The sequence below is a fragment of the Ambystoma mexicanum genome, chromosome 2q (assembly GCF_040938575.1).
Source record: "Ambystoma mexicanum isolate Mex_15411 chromosome 2q, UKY_AmexF1_1, whole genome shotgun sequence".
Classification (NCBI taxonomy): Eukaryota; Metazoa; Chordata; class Amphibia; order Caudata; family Ambystomatidae; genus Ambystoma; species Ambystoma mexicanum.
In genome coordinates, this window is record NC_090924.1 from 13,685,675 (window position 1) to 13,705,369 (window position 19,695).

Genomic DNA, 19,695 nt, shown 5'->3' on the forward strand with positions numbered 1-19,695 from the left:
GAGGGGGAGGTGACTCTCATGGTCCTCTCACTCAGGAAGGACTCGATCCACTTGATAGCGTCCGTGGAGAAGTGAGCTGCAGATTCAAGGTGCCGACATAAGAACTTGTGGTTGACCAGGTCGAATGCAGCAGAGAGGTCGAGTAGGAGCAGGAGTACTGTCCTTCCTTTGTCTCTCAACTCGTCTATTTGGGACTTCAGGTCGATTAGGGCAGTCTCAGTTCCGTGCAGTGGACGGAAGCCAGATTGTCTGTTGCCCAGGAGTTTGTGCAATTCTAAATGCTTCTGAATTTGAGTGTAGGCGGCCTTATCCAATATTTTTAACAAAAATGGGACCATGGTAATAGGCCGGTAGTTTGTAGGAATGAGGGGATCAAGTGTCTGTTTCTTGAGGAGTGGTAGCACCCAGGATTGCTTGAGGTTGGCAGGTATAGTACCTGTGGCAAATGAGGCATTTATCAGTTTGGTTATAAATGGGGAGAGTTCTCTAGCAGCATCTTTTATTAGCTGTGCAGGGCAGATATCTCCTTTGCAGTTTGAGGGCTTCAAAGATAGGATAATTTTTTCTACCTCTAGGATGGACATTTTAGAGAAGTGGAATGTGGTATTATGTGCCGGTGGTGGCTCGTTGGGCAGGGGAGTGTTAGGCGAATGCAGTAAATTTAGAGACTTTTTTTTTTGTTGAATTTTATTCTGAAGTGTGTCAATTATATGCGCTAAGGCTTGTTGTACATCTGTACACCAGGATTTGTCCTTGGTGGTGCAGACGTCCGGGATAGCAATAGGGGACTCTAGTTCTTTGAGTATGCAGAAGAGTTCTTTCATGCTTGAGTTTGAGTTAGCAATACGTTCGTCATGGGAGTCGCGTTTTGCTTGGCAGATTTCCTTTTTGTAGTGTGAGGAAAGTGCAGTTAATTTAGCTTTATTCTCACTAGAGGGGCATAGTCTCCAATTTGTTTCACTTTTGTTCTTTAAGATGCGAAGGTCTTTGAGTTGAGGGGTGAACCATTTGTTTAGGTGGGCTATGGGTTTGCTCGGTCTGAGTTTGATAGGAGCAATTTTATCCAATGTGGTGAGCATGATATTGTTGAATTCCTGAACTAGGCTGCTGGAGTCGAGATTATCAGGCAGTGCGTTGAGAGTAGGCAGTATGGCGGGGATAATTTTTTCTACCGTAATACTTTTATTACTTCTGGTTGGGCATGGTGGTGGTCGAGCCAGAGGAGTGGGTCTGATAGTAGATAAGTGAAAAGAGATCAGAGAATGGTCTGTCCATGCTAAAGGCAGGATGGAAGTGATAGTGGCAGAGCAGTTAAGGTCCGCTACCCAGTCCAACATTTTCCCTTTAAGGTGGGTGGGTGTGGTGACTTTTTGGGTAAGGCCTAGTGCTTTGATCGTGTTAGCTATTTCGGTGGCATTTTTGTCCGTTTGGTCGTTAAATCCTAAGTTAAAGTCACCTAATATAAGTAGTTGCGTGGTAGGTTTCAGGTTGTTCATAATTATATTATGCAAGTCTTCCTCAAAGGTACCAAGAGGGCTGGGTGGTCTGTATATAAGGTGTATGGTAATGGATTGCGAATTGTTTATCTGAATTTTGGCAGTGAGGGTTTCACATGATTGTAGAGGCTGGGTAGGGGCTAGTCTGAGACCAAGACCCGTTTTAGAAATAATAGCAATGCCGCCACCTCGTGCACTATCACGGTCTTGTCTGATTATGGTGTAGCCATCAGGGACAGCTAGCATGAGGGCAGGTCCTGCTGCATTATGGAGCCAAGTTTCCATAATTGCAAGATAATCCAGGTTCCCTTCCGTAATTAAATCGGCAATATCCGTAGCGTGAGCGACTAGTGATCTAGCATTAAGGAGCGCTCCCTTGAGAGGGGGGGCTTCAGGAGTTTTGTTAGCGCCCTTGAGAGGGGGGGCTTCAGGAGTTTTGTTAGCTTGGATGGGTTTGTCTACAGTGGGGCAAGCTTTAGGTTGGAGGTTATTAAACTGGAGGGTGTTCACCTTCAAGGTAGATGTTTGAGTAGGCCATTTAGGTTGGCTGGGCAAACGTGGGTTAGGTTTGTAGTTGGTTTTGAGATTGGAGGCCGGAAGGGCTCTTCTCAGTGGTTCGTGTAGTTTGGCTAGTCTTGCGCGGAGTCTGTTGTTTCTATTGGATATGGTACAAGGTAGGGAGGCATAGAGTATTGTTTCTTGGGCCTTGCAGAATGTGGAGAGATTGGGTTGCATAGCGTTAGTAGTGTGTTGGCAAAAGTGTGAGGTAGGTGTTGGTGACTGATCGATGTGATCTTGATTGCTAGGGACAACCTGTGTGACTATAGCCATGATGCAGAGGACTAATGCTAGGTATAGCATTCTTCCAGTTCCAGTGGCAGGAGAATGTGGTCTAATGGCTACCATAGGGTACAACACAGGGCTCAGCATAGGTTAAATGTGGTCTACTGGCGACCATAGGGCACAAAACAAGGCACAACATAAGTCAAGAAGTGATCCTAGGGCACAGCATAGGTCAAATGGGTGTCTGAGCATGACCAAGGGGCACAACACGTAATACATTGGAAGAGCAGTTCAAATTGAAATGTCACGATAGCAGAGATGCGGTTCGCCTGCCCACGGGTGGTGGTGTACTACCAAAATTGTGAAATCAGACTCGAGCGGGGGTGCTTAGACAAGCATGCGACTCATGCAGGACACCGTAGGAGCTCAGATAAATGTTAGATTTATGCCTTTAGGGTTTACCTTAGTGGCGTGAGCGCTGTTAGCAGATGCAGGATCCATTAGTGCATGTTGGCAGGTTTAGGGCATAGTAACTGGCAGACGGCGTGTACGGCTGTGGTCAGGCTCGGGTCAGGAGCCTTTCTTGTTTGCCTTCCTTGGAGGCCGGCTCACGCCTGCCGGTGCCTCCTGATAGGTTAAGAGGCTCCACTGGCCAATCAGGCGTTGGTGCTGGTCTCCGGGGGAGGCGGACTTGATGGTAAAAACACGGCGGCCATTTTAGAAGGGTTTTTACCTCCGAAAATGCTATTGCAGTTGCAGACATCAGGGATCATAAACATAGATCACCCGCAAGGCCAAGCAACACTGAAGGCATCACAAGTGCTTAGGCTGATAATGCGCTATTTAGCATTTAAAGCTGGCGAATAAAGCAGCGCTTCGTGTTGGGGATGCTTCTTGCAGGGGAAAGCCTCGTGACGTGTAGGCTGTTGAATTCTTTACTCATTAAAAATGCAACAGAACTTTGGTCGAAACGCCAACAATTTTTTGGCTTTTTGTATTGACATGGTAGTAATGGAGTCATGAGTGCCAGGATAAGGGATTAACTGATTCTTTTGAGACACACACACGCGCCTTTTACCTGCATGCCTTTGACATGTTCTTTTGAGGAGTGAGTGACGTGTTATAATGTTTTCAGAGAGGACTGTTGTGCATTCTTTAAATGCACGAAAATAAAAATCTAGATGTGCCCCTACCACACACATTACTCATACATACAGCAACACTAGCTACACTACAGAAACTGCTACTACAGTGGCCCTGCAATTAAACTTTACACACACAGTACATACTACAGGGGCTCTGACATTCTCATGCTTATAGTGCACATTACTGCAGACACCACAATTTCTCTGAACAGACTACTCTTTTCTGCAGTGGTAGTGTAGTTGAAATGTGTGCAATGCATATTACAACAATGAGGCTGTTAGTACAACACACAAAGCTTATTTCTGTAGACACACTCCTTATATTGCACAGCTTACTCACTGCTGCCGACAGTTATTAGACTTGGAATTACACGGTACAAACTGATCACAGTGACACTAATACCGTTTTAGGTCTATAATAAACAAGTTACCTTGACATTGCTTATGCATATATTTTTGTCTTGTACGGGAGAAACATTTCTTACCTTATGCTTGTGGCAGAAGTTGACGGCTTGAAGTATTTGCCATACAATACTTTTAATCATATGTTCAGGAACTCTACAATTTAAAAAAAAAATACAATCTATTAATGTATACATTTTTGAGGCAGCCGATTTTAAAGCCAGCAATTATTTTCCCTAGCCCTTCGCTAAACAGACATGTGCTGTGGGACTGGTACTAGCTTAAAGATTTATTTAAGCATCTTCGTTTCAATTCAGCCCACAGTATTTAACAAGCATTGGCAATGCCAACAATTTGGGCTTTTGTGTAGGCATGGGCAAAACACTTGCCGGGCACTTGACAGAAGTGAATTAAGTTTCAGATTTGTATGATAATGGTAAGTAGGGTCTTACTGCTAGATTTTATAGTATTTTGTGATTTTGACACAAATCCTAGGTGTATTTATTTAAATTTTTGTACCGGGCACACATGCCCATAGGCATGGACTAGTTAACTTTTGTTTTCAACAGTGTAATTGGAATTTCCATGAAATCCGCACAATGAACCATTAGAAATATTGGTGAAACACGTGTAGAGGTTTTTGAATGAGATTTTGTATTTATTCAAAGGTCTTTGCACCACTTCAAGATTAATGATGAAATTAGTTTGTGAACTATTACAAGATTTAAATGGAATCTGGAAATATCCAGTGGATATGTAATATTCATATGTAGTGCATGATAAACATTTGAATAATCACTTAAAGAGTGGATAAGGGTGCATTTGTCAACCCAAACATTGACCAATGTATTCCCTATGAAAGAATTGGGCAGACAAAATCTATTTGGGGTTCAAGACTAGGAACCGAGGGGGCGCTGTCGAGCAGCCAAGCAAGATGGCCGTCTGATTGAGGCGCTCCGGCCCCACAACATCCTTAGTTTAAATAAATCCTGCTGTTGGGGGGCGCTGTTGCGCCGAAACAAGATGGCTGCCTGAGTCTAGAGCTCTGGACTGTAAGAGAGCATACTTTGGAATATATCCTTGCAGATACAGCGAAACAACTTCTAACTGCTGTGGTCGCTGCATAAGCCTGTGGGCCGCACACACGCTGAGATTTGGACTGTGAGACCCCTCGAGACCTGTGGCCATCGGATGGACCGGTGCAGTGGACGCCTGGCCAGCCCCGCGCTGCGGCTCCGGCGGGTGCGGCTCTGCTCTGCCACTCGGCTCCCCGACGCGGACAGCCTTGTGGGGGAGGGGCCTACTGACGTGACTACATGGCGGTCCTCAGTGCCTGGCCCAGCCAGCGCACCCAATACTCCTGAACACCTGGACCTGGGGACTCTTCGCTCTAGGGCGACCCAAGGACTGGATCTGGTGCTCCCTGCACCCCTCGCACTGTCCCGCTGTGGCTGTCTCCGTGCCGGACCGCTGCTCGCCTGCCCGGCTCCCGCACCAAGGTAGGGGTCCGGGGGGTGTTGGGGGCGGGCTGCTCCCCCCGGGGCTGCAGTGCCGGCTCCTGTATCGGGGGGCCGGCCTTGGCTCTCCCACCTTTTTTTTTTGCTCGCGGGGAGCATCGGCCTCGGCAGCCTGACTCTCTGCCCAACAAACGTAGTCCGGGCGCTCTGTGTCGGGTGACCGCCGCCTGAACGCTGCGGCGGCCCGGGCCCGGGGGAGACTCCCCCCTCACTGAATTATCATTGATCCTGCCATCGACCTCCAGGAGAACCACCACGTGAGCGCTACTGTCGCCTCATTCTTATCCCTCCAGGAGGCCGTGACCCTGTGGGGACGCCCTGGGGTTGGAACGGGTTTGGGTACGCCCCTCCCGGCGCTTTTCCATCATTGGCGCTCGGGGGTGCTGCCTTCCCCCCTCCCCATCGCTCCTCCCCCCCGGCTCTCAGGGACCCATGGATTCCTATGTCTGGGGGTCCCCCCTGCATTATTGAGGTCTGACGGGGTGACTAGCGCAGGAGCAGCGCAAACCTCTTAATTGCTGCACATGAACTGGCCGCAGGCGAGCCCGGTCCTGACCTCCAACACCACTCTCACACAGTACTGGACCCTGGGGACCTGTGCCACCAGCAGTCCCACTCTCACCAGCTTCACCCTAATTGATACCCGACTGCTACTGCTGCGCTCCAGGGTCTAGTCCATTGGTGATACCGCGGCCTGCCCCGACCCCGGAGAGATAGGTAACTGGCTGCTGCTGCTACGGCACGCACATACATGTTCAGGGGAATCCTTGGAGCTTAACCTATCCATGAGCAGGTCCCAGACAAGCGGCCCGACGGTCTGCACTGCTTCCCACCCGGATACCCCTGATCCTACAGCAGCCGCCAGGGGTACTCCACCCCATCTGTACGCCCATACTCTCCTGAGCTCCCGGATCCCCACCTCGAGCCTCACCATGACCAAGGGAGAAAACAAAGCTCACTGAACATGTTCACTAAAACACCGTCCAGGTCGGCGTCCGACACCTCTGAGGAGACACTTGCCGCCTCGGCCCCCTCGGCCTCGGACGACTCACAGAAGAAGCTGGAGTTCATCCGAGATGGTTTTACTACACTGCATACTAAACTAGACGACATGAATGGGACCATCTCCTCCATAAAAGCTCATATCGAAAAAATGGATGGTCGAGTCGCTGAGGTGGAGGATAGGGTGGGGGCGGCAGAAGATGACCTGGGCTCTCTCCGCGCTGCGGTCTCCACACTTACCAATAGGGTGTCGGCAGTGGAGAAGAAAAACGATGACCTCGAATCTCGTTCGAAACGTAACAACCTACGCATTGTCGGAATACCCGAAGACAATATCATGGAGCCCATGGAGGACTATGTGGAACGCATCCTCATGACACTCCTAGATTCCCCCAAACTCTCCCCGCAGTTTTCTATAGAGAGAGCACACCGTTCCCTGACCGCAAAACCCAGACCGGTGCTCCTCCACGACCCATCATAGCCAGGGTACTAAACTTCTGGGACCGGGACGCCCTCCTATGAGCGGCCAGGATCAAGGGGGAACTTCTCCTTGGAGCAGCTAGGGTCCATCTCTACCCAGATTATTTGGTGGCTGTGCAAAGGGAACGCCAGACGTTTGCGGCTGTGAAAAAGAGACTCCGAGACTTGGGAGTCAAATACTCCATGCTGTTCCCCACAAAATTCAGGAGTGAACACTCCAACAAAACTTTTTTTTCACGATCCCTGAGGAGGCCTATAAATTCCTGGATGAGCACTTCCCCGGCTGACCCATCGTCACCACGGTGGAAATTCAATCTGATATGGAATCAGCCAAATCTGACTATGCCATCGATGGGCCGCTCCCAGCCTTGCTTACAATAGTTACTATCCTCTCCAGGTTTACAATGGTCGTTAGTTGGTTTCCCTTGTTCAGCTGATCCTTTGTTCTCCGATCCGCTTAGTATACATGATCTGATAGTGCTTGACTGCTGCTGCTATCTCAATCCTTCCCCAGTTCTAAAATATGCATGTAATTGTTTCCACCTGGGCGTTGTCGATATATCGGGGACATGACTGTGCTCACAATTATACAGTGACATATTTAACCCTTGCGTTGTGCAGTTGCAGGTTTCATTAGGCCCTCTTTGCTATACCATAACCCTCTACATGCTTAGACTACGCAGGAAGCACTAGCTAATTCAGCTGTACTGGTAATCTCCTTAATCTCTCTCCAGTCCGTAGCGCCATCGCTAGGCCAGCAAACAGGCTTCTGGTTATTCCTGTTGGGTTGATCCTCCGAACCCCGGCCTTCTCGACGGGAGAGATCTCACTGTGTTTAACTATTATTAATACCCTACAGTTACTCTAATGCTTGTCGCGGGCCGATCCACTGCAGGGGAGCCGGTCTCAACAAAATGCTTACTAGTATGATATGTCATGGCTGGAATCTATGAAAATGGATAAACATGTTACGGTGGCCCACCTGTCTTTACCATAAATCCTCCACTCATGAAACCTAAGCTGAACGCACTTGTTATTCATACTGTGTCTGCACTATCCTCACCCTCTTCCAGTCCGACGCGCCACATCTAGGACTGCTAACAGGCCCCCAGGCGCTGATGCAGAGTTGTTTGTTGATGATTTGTTGGTTATTGGGTTTCATTCCTCAAGTTGGGGGAGGGATGTGGGCGGAGGGGGGGGGGGGGACAGGGAGTTATGTTGAAAAAATCTTGGCGACCACCAGAGAGGTCACAATGACATACTAATACTACACAGGACCTTAGATGGGGTGACTCATTGGCCTAAGCCGAGATGGCGTGGACCAACACAAACCCACGGTACAAAATTCAGATTACCATTCCACACAGATGGCGGATAACAGCATAACCTTCATGAGCTGGAATGTTAGGGGTCTAGGCAACTACAGAAAGATGCGTCAAATACAACTCTATGCGGAGCGTCATGATATCCAAGTCCTATGCTTGCAAGAAACCCACGCTCGTTCCGAACAATGCGAGAGATTCGCTAAACAGTGGGGACCCCAGAGGTACTACACAAATTATTCTACTCAAAGCAGAGGTACCCTCACCTTAATTCATAGGAACCTTAAATTCAATTGCTCCCATTCACATGTAGACCCCCTTGGGAGATATGTACTCATTGTTGGTAAATTGCAAAATCAAGAGGTAGCTATCCTGAATATATATGGGCCTAACGTAGACGACCCTGAATTTTACCTACAACTAGCCTCGATTCTTGAAAGTTACCCCCAGACCCCGATCATATGGGGTGGAGACTTCAACACAATCTTAGATGTTACCCTAGATAGGTCGGGCTCCAGACCTCGCCAGCTCTCAAGGGCAGCTTACACAATCCTCACTACTTTACCCCGACTGGCTGTGGTCGACGCTTAATGTACCCAGACTCCCACACGTACACCTATTACTCCTCGGTACATGATTCAGATTCTAGAATAGATAGATGGCTCGTGTCCGACATACTAATAAAGGTGCCTATCCCACCTGGCAATCCTGCCCAGAACGCTGTCCGATCACTCCCCGGTGGTCGTCTCTCTAATCTGGGGACACGACTATGAAAAGGCGAGACAATAGAAAATGAGGCCCTATGGCCTCCTGGACCATACCTTTGCCTCTGAACTGGAGTCCTCCATCGAGGAGTTTTTTGAGGTCAACACGGATTCAGTACCCTCACAAGCCACCCTCTGGGAATCATTCAAAGCATACGTCAGGAGTATCGCCATATCTAAAGGTTGTGGCATTCTAAAATGTATTTGAGAAGATATCGCTGACAGTGAATCGTCCCTGGCCAACCTGGAATCCCAATATACTCAGGATCACTCTTCCACAGCGCTTGTAGCACTGGGTCAGGAGCTGGATAGGTTCCGTGGCCTTGCAGAGTGTGAAATTAAGTTCCTTGACAGTGCCCGGGCAGTTAGACAGTACAGGGAAGGTGAGCGGCCGGGCCGAGTACTGGCCAGGCTAATTCGTCACGAGTTTGGCGCCCCCAACATCCCGGCAATTGAAAGGGCCAACGACACTCTAGCTACCTCATCTCAGGACATCAACACAGAGTTCCTTGAGCCGCATATTTCAGAAATCGACGCCTACCTAGAGGAACTTCCTCTTACGGCGCTATCTTTTGATGCCTCCGCTTCCCTAGATAGACCTTTCACCATCGAAGAGCTGACCGAGGCCATCAAGGCACTTGCTGCGGGCAAGGCCCATAGCCCTGACGGTCTCCCCATGGAATTTTACAAAGTTTTAAATCTATTCTGGCTCCACAATTACTAGCATTATGGGAGGAGGCCTGCGAAGTAGGCACACTCCCTCCCTCTCTCCGTGAGGCCATGATAACAGTCCTCTTCAAACCTGGTAAACCCCCTACCCAGTGTGGCCCATATCGGCCCCTCTCGCTAATAAACTGTGATGTTAAAATATTTGCTAAACTACTGGCTAACTGCCTAGCTCCACTCATGCCTCACATCATACATCCCGACCAGGCAGGTTTCGTCCCAGGTAGGTCCACATCCCTAAACCTTAGGCGGCTCTTCAATGTGATCAGTAGGATTAATTCAAATACACAGGCGGTAGCAGCCACCCTGGACATGCAGAAAGCATTTAACACAGTGTCTTGGGAGTATTTGTGGTGAGTCATGGCAAAATGTAGGTTTGGTCCCAACTTTCAATCCTGGGTCAGACTCCTCTACACCAACCCAGTCGCCAGGGTCCGCACCGAGGATAGTTGTTCCACTACCAGAATTACTTAGCTAACCTAACGACCAAAACTGCAAGTTGTACTAGACTCCCCATTTCCTTAGCTGGTAGAATTGGTATCCTTAAAATGGTTGTGCTGCCTTAACTCCTATACCGCTTCACTATGGCCGGGCGACAGCTTCTTCAAGAGGCTACGCTGCATTACTAATACCTTCCTTTGGCACTCCGGTGCAGTCCGGCTCAAACTGACTACACTCACCACTCCCAAAGAATTGGGCGGGTCCGGCGCCCCCGACTTCCTCAGATACTGGGTAGTTGCTCAATCCCAATTCGCCTCCTACAGGTTCAGTACAGCGGACCCCCCCTCATGTCTGACTTGTAAAACTAAAGGTCAGTGAACGAACGATTGGTTCCCTAATCCTTAAGCCCCTTCCATCTGATCCCGTCTCACCAGACCCTGTGGTTAGCACGTCACTTGCACTTACCAAAATATGGGTAATGGTCGCAACAACCTAATATGTTCCATGGTGACCTTCCACTCTGGAATTTTTCCCCCGATGTCCCATATATTCCCCAATCTATAGTTTCCCGCTGGGCGGAAGCAGGCTTCCTGACCCTGCGCGATGTATTTGAACGGGACAACTTCCTGGAGTGGTCGGACCTTCCTCCACCCCTTAGACGTAAGCCATCAGCGTGGCTGCAATACTCCTCGCTTCGGAGGGTTCTTAGAGCCAAATATCCTGAGTTTCCTGCAATCCCTCCGGATGACCCCATAATAAATGAATTGTGCTCTTCCGATGCCTTCAGAGGGAAAGTATCTAGACTTTATAACATGCTGCAGAATAGAGCCGCCCCCTCTTTTGTCAAGCTAAAACTCAAATGGGAGGAAGACCTTGGAGTCGAGATCACTGATGAGCGCTGGGCTCGAATGTGTTCGCGTACCCAGGAAGTGTCTTACAATTCCAGGTTTAAATTAGTACAGTTCAAGATACTTCACAGGTATCACCACACACCAGATAAATTACACTGCATGTTCCAAGAGTTTTCACCTCACTGCCTCAGATGTGGAAGCGACCAAGCTACTTATCTCCATATGATCTGGCACTGCTCACACCTGACACAATACTGGCAGGATATATGCTATTCTATGTCAGACATACTAGACTGTTCCACAGACCCTCTCCTATGCGCTGCCTCTTTCATGAGCTACCCAGTCTGAAACGTGATGCCAGGAAATTGGCTGGTCTCTGTATGTTGCTGGCAGTGTGCTGTATTTTGTTGTGCTGGCTTCGCCCCAACGTGCCCACGCACGCCCAGTGGCTCCGGGCAGTCACCTGGGCGCACAATACGGAGGAGGCCTGGGGGGCTATGCAACACCCTCACTCCAGACCTAGGGATATCTGGCGACGATTTCGCGAACACATGTCCGCCCTGTCCTCCAGCTCAGACTCAGGAACCCCCCTCCTTCCCACTCTCCTCAGTAGCTCTCTGTGGGATTTATCCCCCTCTCAAATCCTGGCCTTAATCCTCCCTTCAGTATCCGCACTAAATGTTTCATGTAATAATGTTGCATTGTACTGTGAAATCTGCTTTGTATGAATTGCAGGCTGATGCCGTGCTGTACATTTTCTGATCAGTTCTGTGTCTTGCTTTTTTCCTCAATGGGTTGTCAAGTTGATTAAATGAAGTTTAAAAAAAAAAAAAATCCTGCTGTGCCCAACTAATAAAGAAACACCTGAGGGCTGAATTTGGCAGAGATCCGTAGTGTGCATGCGGAGAAGGGAGCAGCTGAAACTGCGCCGTAGGCGGGCGTTCTGTTACGCTAGAGACCCAATGGTTCCCACACGCACCCTCACTGAAACTGCTTGGTGGACTGCATCAGAGGTGGCGCCTGGAGCCTCTCCCCAAGTGAGTGCCTTAAACTGGGATATCGGCAGCTGCATCGGTTTTAATATCCGAGGTCCTGCAAGAACCTGTGGCAAAGGGTGAACGCCCACAGTGGAGGCTGTGAGCTCCCTGGTGGGGGAGGGGGAGCTCTAGGCGCGAGGCTGCCGGCCCAAATATACCAGCCAGGAAGCTGATTTAGATCGCAAAGCCAAGGTGCTTCAGATTACGCAGGGCTCGTCTGGTGATGTACCTCTGCGGCGACGCTCCTGATAAACTCGTAACCAAGTTTTGCATTGCTGACCTGCCTAGGCTCATGGATATGCCTGAGGACACCGAAGGGGAGCCGGGACTAAGAGCAGCGAAGACGCACACAGCCAACTGGGCACGCACATACGAGGCTGCTGCGAACACCGGATGAGAGGTCGTTGCCGAGGGCCGTACCCGAGCTGCATACGGCTGCCCGCTGCGGTCTACCATTCAAATACATAATACATATCGTGCTGGGTCATCGGGCTCTGGGTGCTACCCGAGAGGTGCGGCAGCAACACTGCAATTGCTGGAGAGACTGGCCTTTGATCCTACACTGGGCACTGAACTGCGGTATGAGACACTTGCCTGTTCATCAAACCTATGTCCGTGTTGGAAAACACATAGGCTGCCAGCTACAAATCACTGAATACTGTGGGGGCATACTCAAGCTACTGGAGGATGCTACTGAGCCATCTCTCCCGCTGTGTCGTCGCCTGGATTCTGGTAGCACGCACCAGCTGCATCGTTGATGGGACATTCGGTGGGGAGGGTGGCTCTGCCTCCCCCGTCGGCAGCGCAGGCCTCATATCTCACACGCAGTGCAGTGGAGACACGTTCAAGAGGTGAGTGGGGCCTAGTGAGGTACCAACAACATCCTTGGCAGCTGCTGTTTGTGTGGATCTGGCACAGACCATAAAATACTATTGAAAAGGCGGACTGAGGGATACTTAAACACTCTAACCCTTGCAGGCCCTTTGGAGTAGTTACGGTACAGGCTTGCAGACATATCTCATGGGTGGTGCCAGTGCCTATACTACCCCACAAGGACTATGGAGTTGGGGTGCTCTGGGGATGTTGCGGCCCTGGCCCTTGCTCCGGATCCTAAAGGGTGGGCACACCGGGGGGAGCCAGTGCTGGACCGCTAATACTGGACTGCGATCTCGACAAAGATCGAGGAAATACCCTGAGGTTCTGGCCGCTTACTAGGCCCTGAGGCACTTTTCACCGTGGAGACCAGCCACCTCACTGACCTTGGTGAAACATCCGCCTAGCCCACGTGCGACCTGTAGACAGAGACCATCCGACTCCTATTTTGCTACAGAGGCGTCAAAAACGCAGCTAGTTTGACCCGCCAGGGACTGAAAACTGGTACGTTGCCCATCAGAGCAAGGATCCCACAACAGAATAACTGGAGACCTGCTACCACCTGTTCTGAATAGTGTATATTGCTGTTACTTGGTGAGGAGTCAACATGTTGAAGGGCTCTGGAGCCAAAAAGAAAGGGCCAATGGATTCATACACTAATACCCCTGCAAAAACCCCGGGGCCCACAGAGCCACCAGCCGATGACGAACAGCCTTCGGCTTCTAACCCCACCATAAATGACCACCTCCTTGCGGCAATGCAGAATGGTTTCATGGCAGTATGCATGAAAGTAGATGACATGGTTTCAACCATAGAGTCCCTGAAGTCCAAGCTGGAGAAGGAGGGTGCTCCTATCACAGAGGCGGAGACAGGGTTGGTGTGACGGAAGACAAAGTCATTAAACATGATCATGATATAGCGCACTTGCAGCAGGAGTTCAGCAAGATCCGCAATAAATGGGAAGACTTGGAATCGCGATCTCGACGAAATAACATCCGTATCATGGGGATTCCGGAGGCAGCCTGTAAAGGCCCAATGGAACATTTTGTCGAGAACCTGTTGAAAACATTGTTCAATCCATCTAAATTCTCACAATACTTCTTGGTGGGGAGGGCGCACCACGTTCTGGCTCCTGTTCCCAAGCCGGGTGCTCCTCCCTGCACCAACCTTGCTAAGCTCTTAAATTACCGGGACAGGGACTTAATTCTACGCATGGCCAGAGAAAAACGTACTCTGCAGTACGAATTCTCAGATATCCATATATATATCCTGACTTTTCCGCCAATGTACAGGCTAAGCGCAAGTCGTATGATTCAGTTAAAATGCTACTATGCATGAGGCAGGTCCCGTATACGCTACTATACCTGGAAAACTGCGGATACAACATGGTGGAAGGGCGCATTTCTTTGAAGATCCAACAAAAGCAACAGCCTACATCAAATTCACCATTTCTATACTGCTCCCGAGGAGAGACCGTGGTGGCGGGGGCAGTCCCTCTGTATGAAATAATGAGCCTGATAACATGGACAATGATTGATTTCCACATGTGGTGCTATGCCTTTTCCTCTCATTGACCATGGGCACACAAACTCCATGGCTTGAGGCGGGCTGCTTGGGGGCGGCCATCTGAGAAGTACCACTCTCTGCTCACGGTGCTCCCCAAGGAATTTCCAATTGTGTTCTATTGTGTTATGGGTTACATCGTTGAGTTGAGGGTGATGATGTGGGAGGGGGGAGTAAACATGTCAAAGTGACCCGCAGATGTTCGGGTGTCAACAGTTTTGTTTTAAAGTTGTTAAATCCAATTTTGAAAAATAGTGCAGACTGCCCCTCGACCACACACTACAAACATATCTTAGGTTCTGCCCTTCAATGTGTGGGCTCCATTTTGTTACAATCAAGCCATAACAGAGAATAATATCACATTCATGTCATGGAATATCCGTGGTCTCAATCACCCTATTAAGTCACAAAGGGTTGTGGCATACATGAACCGCCAGGCCCCAAGAGTGTTGATGCTGCAGGAGACGCACGCCATAGGGGTCCTTAATGAAGGATTTGCTGCAGCATGGGGACCTCAGCGAGGCTATACCAATTATTCATTGCAATCCCGTGGGGTGATGACGTTGATACATCGCACTATCTCTTTCCAAGAAACTAAACACAGCATAGAACCACAAAGCAGATACGTTATGGGGTGAATTGGCGGGCATCACCACAACCTTAATAAACACATATGGCCCAAATGTTGATGACTATGAGTTCTATGGTCAGGTATTCGTTATCCTACTAGGGGGAGCCCACACACGTATTATCCGGAGAGGGGACTTTAATCTGATACTGGACTATGTATTGGACAGATCCAGATCCACTCAACAACAATTAACTAATGCAGGACGCACAGTGTTAAACATAATGCAACACCTTGATCTAACGGATCTGTGGCGAGGTCGAAACCCTGATACACGTGAACACACATACTATTCGTCGGTCCATGACGCCCACTCAAGAATTGATTACTGGCTGATACCTAACTCACTTAGGACACAGGTAAAAGATTGCAAGATTCTCCTTTGCATAATTTCTGACTATTCCCCTGTCTCTATGGCGCTGATGTGGGATGGAAAGGCCGCCCCACGCCCCCCGTGGCGCATGCCCCCTGCTTGTCTGTCAGACCCAATCTTTCTAGAGACGCTACATAGTGGAGCAGTGGAATTTTTTCAAAGAAATGAAGAAATGGTCTACCATCATAGCACAGTCTGGGAGGCCTTCAAGGTGTGGATCAGGGGGGAGATTATCTATTGCTTCGGGAGCATTGAAGGACACCAGACGGGAGCTTGGCAGGGTAGACACTGACCTTAAGAAGTTAGAAGATTAATATGGCAACAAACAAGACCGAGCCTTACTGGGTTGTATTAAGGGTCATCTCTTGAAGTTCAGAGAATTGATGGATAGGGAGGTCCAATTGCTGTATTATCACATACGCGCGCGGCAATACGGTGAGGCCGATAGACCGGGGTGCCTTCTTTCTAATGCAGTTAGATCAGAGAAAGGGGTGCAACATATCGCAGAGATAAGGGGCTCTTCTGGACTCACTCTTACTACCCCAGAAGCGATAAATGATGCATTTCATAGGTTCTATGAATCTCTTTATTCAAGATCGGGCGTTTGTTCGGCTGCAGAGCTGGAGAGCTATCTGGATGAGATACCGCTTTTGCAGTTGCCATTAGACCCCCGACAGTCCATTAATCAGCCACTGACCCCTGAGGAGATAACAGACGCCATTATGTCACTTTCGTCTGGCAAAGCACCTGGTCCGGACGGTTTGGGTATCAAGTTCTACAAGAAGCTGCGTACCGCCCTTGTTCCTAACTTGCTGCGTGTGTGGGAGGAGTTGCTCCGGCTTGGCTGGCTTCCCCCTTCCCTTTCTGAAGCAATAATTACAGTGCTGCTGAAACCGAACAGACCCGCCGCAGACATGGGCTCATACAGACCATTATCCCTGATCAATTTGGACACAAACATTTTTGCCAAAGTGCTAGCCACACTGCTCCTCCCATACATGTCGAAGCTGGTTCACCCAGATCAGTCAGGGTTTATTCCCGGACAATCAACGGTGTTCAATCAGCGAAGACTCTTTGGTATCATTCGCAACTTAACCCATGTGCACAGGCGGTTGCTGCTTCATTGGATGCCGAGAAGGCTTTTGACTCTTGTCTCTTGGCAGTTCCTTTTCTCTGTGCTGCGTTGGATGGGATTGGGGGAGCTCTTTATTCAATGTATCCGCTTGCTATACACTTCCCCGACTGCCAGGGTCCAGACTGGGGTCACACTCTCTCCTGTGTTTTTGCTTGGGCTGCCCGCGGTCCCCTCTGCTGTTTGTGCTCACCATAGAACCCCTTGCGTGTATTATTCGCCTCAAACACATTCACTGTGGCTTGCATATAGCTGGCCCACCACAAATGATCTCCCTCTGCGCCAACGATTTGCTGCTGTACATAAGAAGCCCAGCTTCAAGCCTTCCCCCGATATTGGATGCAGTGCGCAAGTTCACCACCTACTCAGGATACCATATCAACGAAGCTAAATCAGGGCCATTTCCATTGAACGATACCACTACTGTCCCGCCAAACCAGGCTGGATTTAGATAGGTCCCGGACAAATTTAAATACCTAGGCATAGTGATCACGCATACTAATCGCTCCCTATTGGCTGAAAATCATGACAAATATCTACAAATACTGGTGGACAAGTTGGATCTCTGGGCCAGGCTTCCCATCTCCCTATACGGCAGGCTCTCCCTTTTAAAAATGATCGTGGTCCCCAAATTGCTGTATTACTACACTAATATCCCGGTTTGGCCTGGCCGTGCATTTTTTGATAGGTTACGATCATTGGCAATCGGCTTTGCGTGATGCACTGGTACCCCGTGGATGAGATGGGAGGGCACGACCAGGCCGTATGAGCAGGGAGGCCTGCAGGCCCCAGACTTCAAACTATATCATGAGATATCACAGGTACAATTAGCTGGATACTTGTACACCCCACAAGACAGGCCGATTCACTAGAGGAGTACAGCGCCCCCAGTCGAGTTTAAGTACTATTGTCCTTGCCAACCAACACGCGGACACATGCACATTCGATCCGGTCCACACAACAGTGAGCGCTTGGGCCAGATTATTCAAGATGCTAGGCGCCTCCTCACCCTACGTCACTGTGCTACCGCTCTGGAATTGCCTGGGACTTCCCCCCGACATATGATAAGGACATACAGAGAGGGGGGGACCCGGAGGAAACACTAACATTGCATGATCTCTTCCCTGATGGCTCTTTTGTTACTCAAGCAGAATTTTCCAAAAAACTGGGTAATAATCAGATCAAATCATTACAATACTATAGGATTAGAGCGGCGGTCAGGAGGTTCTGGTCGTCGTTCCCAGCCGAGGCCAACGAATGGGATATATTAGGAACTGTGGTCACTGGTGGAAATCCCAGAGGGCTGGTATCTAGGCTGTTTAGGAAATGTCAAGATGCTCACATCCAAACTCAGGTGTCAAAGGAAAATAGGATGCAGGTTGGTGGACGATGCTCAGTGGCATCTCTGAGTTATCTCTGAATGCCAGACACATACTTATACAATTTAAGATACTGAATAGGTTGCACTACACCCCTGCAAAAATTGCTAGGTTCGTTCCCCCCAGCTGATGGCGGTTGCGTCAAGTGTGGTGTTGACGTAGCCGGCTCATACCACATGTGCTGGAGCTGCCCGCGGGTAGCGCAGTTCTGGCAGATGGTTGCAAACAGTCTGTATTAAATCACAGAGATCCCCCCACGCTGTTACTCCCCAAATACTTGTTTGGAGACATAAGAAAGGTAACTGTCAAAATACGTCACCTCTTCAACCTTGTTTTTTTGACTTCCAAAAAATGTATACTGTATCATTGAAAATCGAAGGCTGCCCAAGACATTAAAATGTGGATTAAAAGACTTATGCCAATGAGAGGGAGGAGGGTTATGTTTCCCTATTAACACCAAGTTATAGACCTAAGGACATTTGGGAGCCTTTCCGAGAATACTTACGGAAACAGAGATCTACCCAGTAAAGGGCCATGGCTGGATGTTTACAACAATATATGTTAACCCTAATAATGTCTGAATATAAGTATACAATTATGCTCAATGCTGTTGGTAATATAATGTGTATATGTGTTTCTGAGGAAGTATGTCTTGCACTGCACTAAATAGAGTAAAAAAAAAAAGGACTAGCGACCGATCAATCAATGATCAAATAGCAACAAGGATTATCGCCATGAAAGGAGAACGTATGTCTGCAACCTATCACTTTATTCTATGTCTGTCTTGTACTGGCCTCTTAAATTGTTTCCAGCTCCTTCCACACCACCTATTAACTAGGTCGAGGAGACAGCCATGGGACTGCTTCTACCATCAATATGCCCTTTGTTCAATGCTTTATGGTGAAGCACCTTTTATTTCAAATAAATAAAAAGTACAAATTAACACATAAGAATAGCAAATTGCAACAATATACGTCATACAAAGTTTCAACAAATGGATAAGAAATACCAGCCATCCACTGGGCATGGGCAGTGCAGCTTTTAAAGAGACAAAAAAGTACCTGGAGAAAAATACCCATATAAAAATATATTGTTACACTTGTCATAGGGATGAAATTACCAGAAAGACTCAAACACAAGATTGAAGTGATTTATTTTGGAAGGTATGCACTGTGTGGGGAAGAAAATATACAAAAAAGGCATGTCGGGATTAGTCTGGTGGCTTTTTTACTAACTAAGCATTCCAAGTGGTTTTTTTCAGGTTCACTATATTCCAAGGTCCCCCTCCCAAAGAGGATCAGGATGCTGAGCAGCAAAGTATTTTTATTTTTTCCAAATTCTATTTTTATTAAAGATTTTCTGTAAATGGCAAGAAACAATCACCTTATGACTCCACATGTCACAGCTGCCGTAAAGCCACATAACCAACCCAACGCCATTCGCATCGCAACTCCCTCCCCTGTAAAATCTCAAACAGGTTCACAATCCCAAATATTACAGTTATATATCCAACACACTTGCCAGCAGCAGGTAATCACCGCCCAAAGTCCCCCAAAGAGTTTCGTTCAACCACTTTTCAGTTATCTACTTGGTACTTCCCAGGGAAGGGGGCCCATTTCACCTCCCTGGCAGGAAGAACATCACAGAGCATTCCCATAATATCTTCCATCTTAAAAAAATCCCTCATCTTTGTTGGCCACTCCGTTTCTGTTAGTGAAACCTTCCTTTTTTAATGAGCCATCAAGCATGCCCTGGCCGCTAAGAGTCCAAAGTGTGCCAAA

At 48.6% G+C, this 19,695-nt stretch overlaps 1 protein-coding gene across 3 annotated transcripts in view; it reads right to left on the reverse strand.

The window, feature by feature from the left end:
* The window catches only part of LOC138569113 (cyclin-dependent kinase-like 4), a 1,540,933-nt gene that overhangs the window by 1,258,879 nt on the left and 262,359 nt on the right, over positions 1-19,695 (reverse strand). For all 3 annotated transcript variants that reach the window (XM_069646780.1, XM_069646779.1, XM_069646778.1), the window contains one exon: positions 3,910-3,982. In XM_069646780.1, coding sequence (XP_069502881.1) covers positions 3,910-3,982 — 73 coding nt within the window. The remainder of the gene's footprint in view (positions 1-3,909; positions 3,983-19,695) is intronic.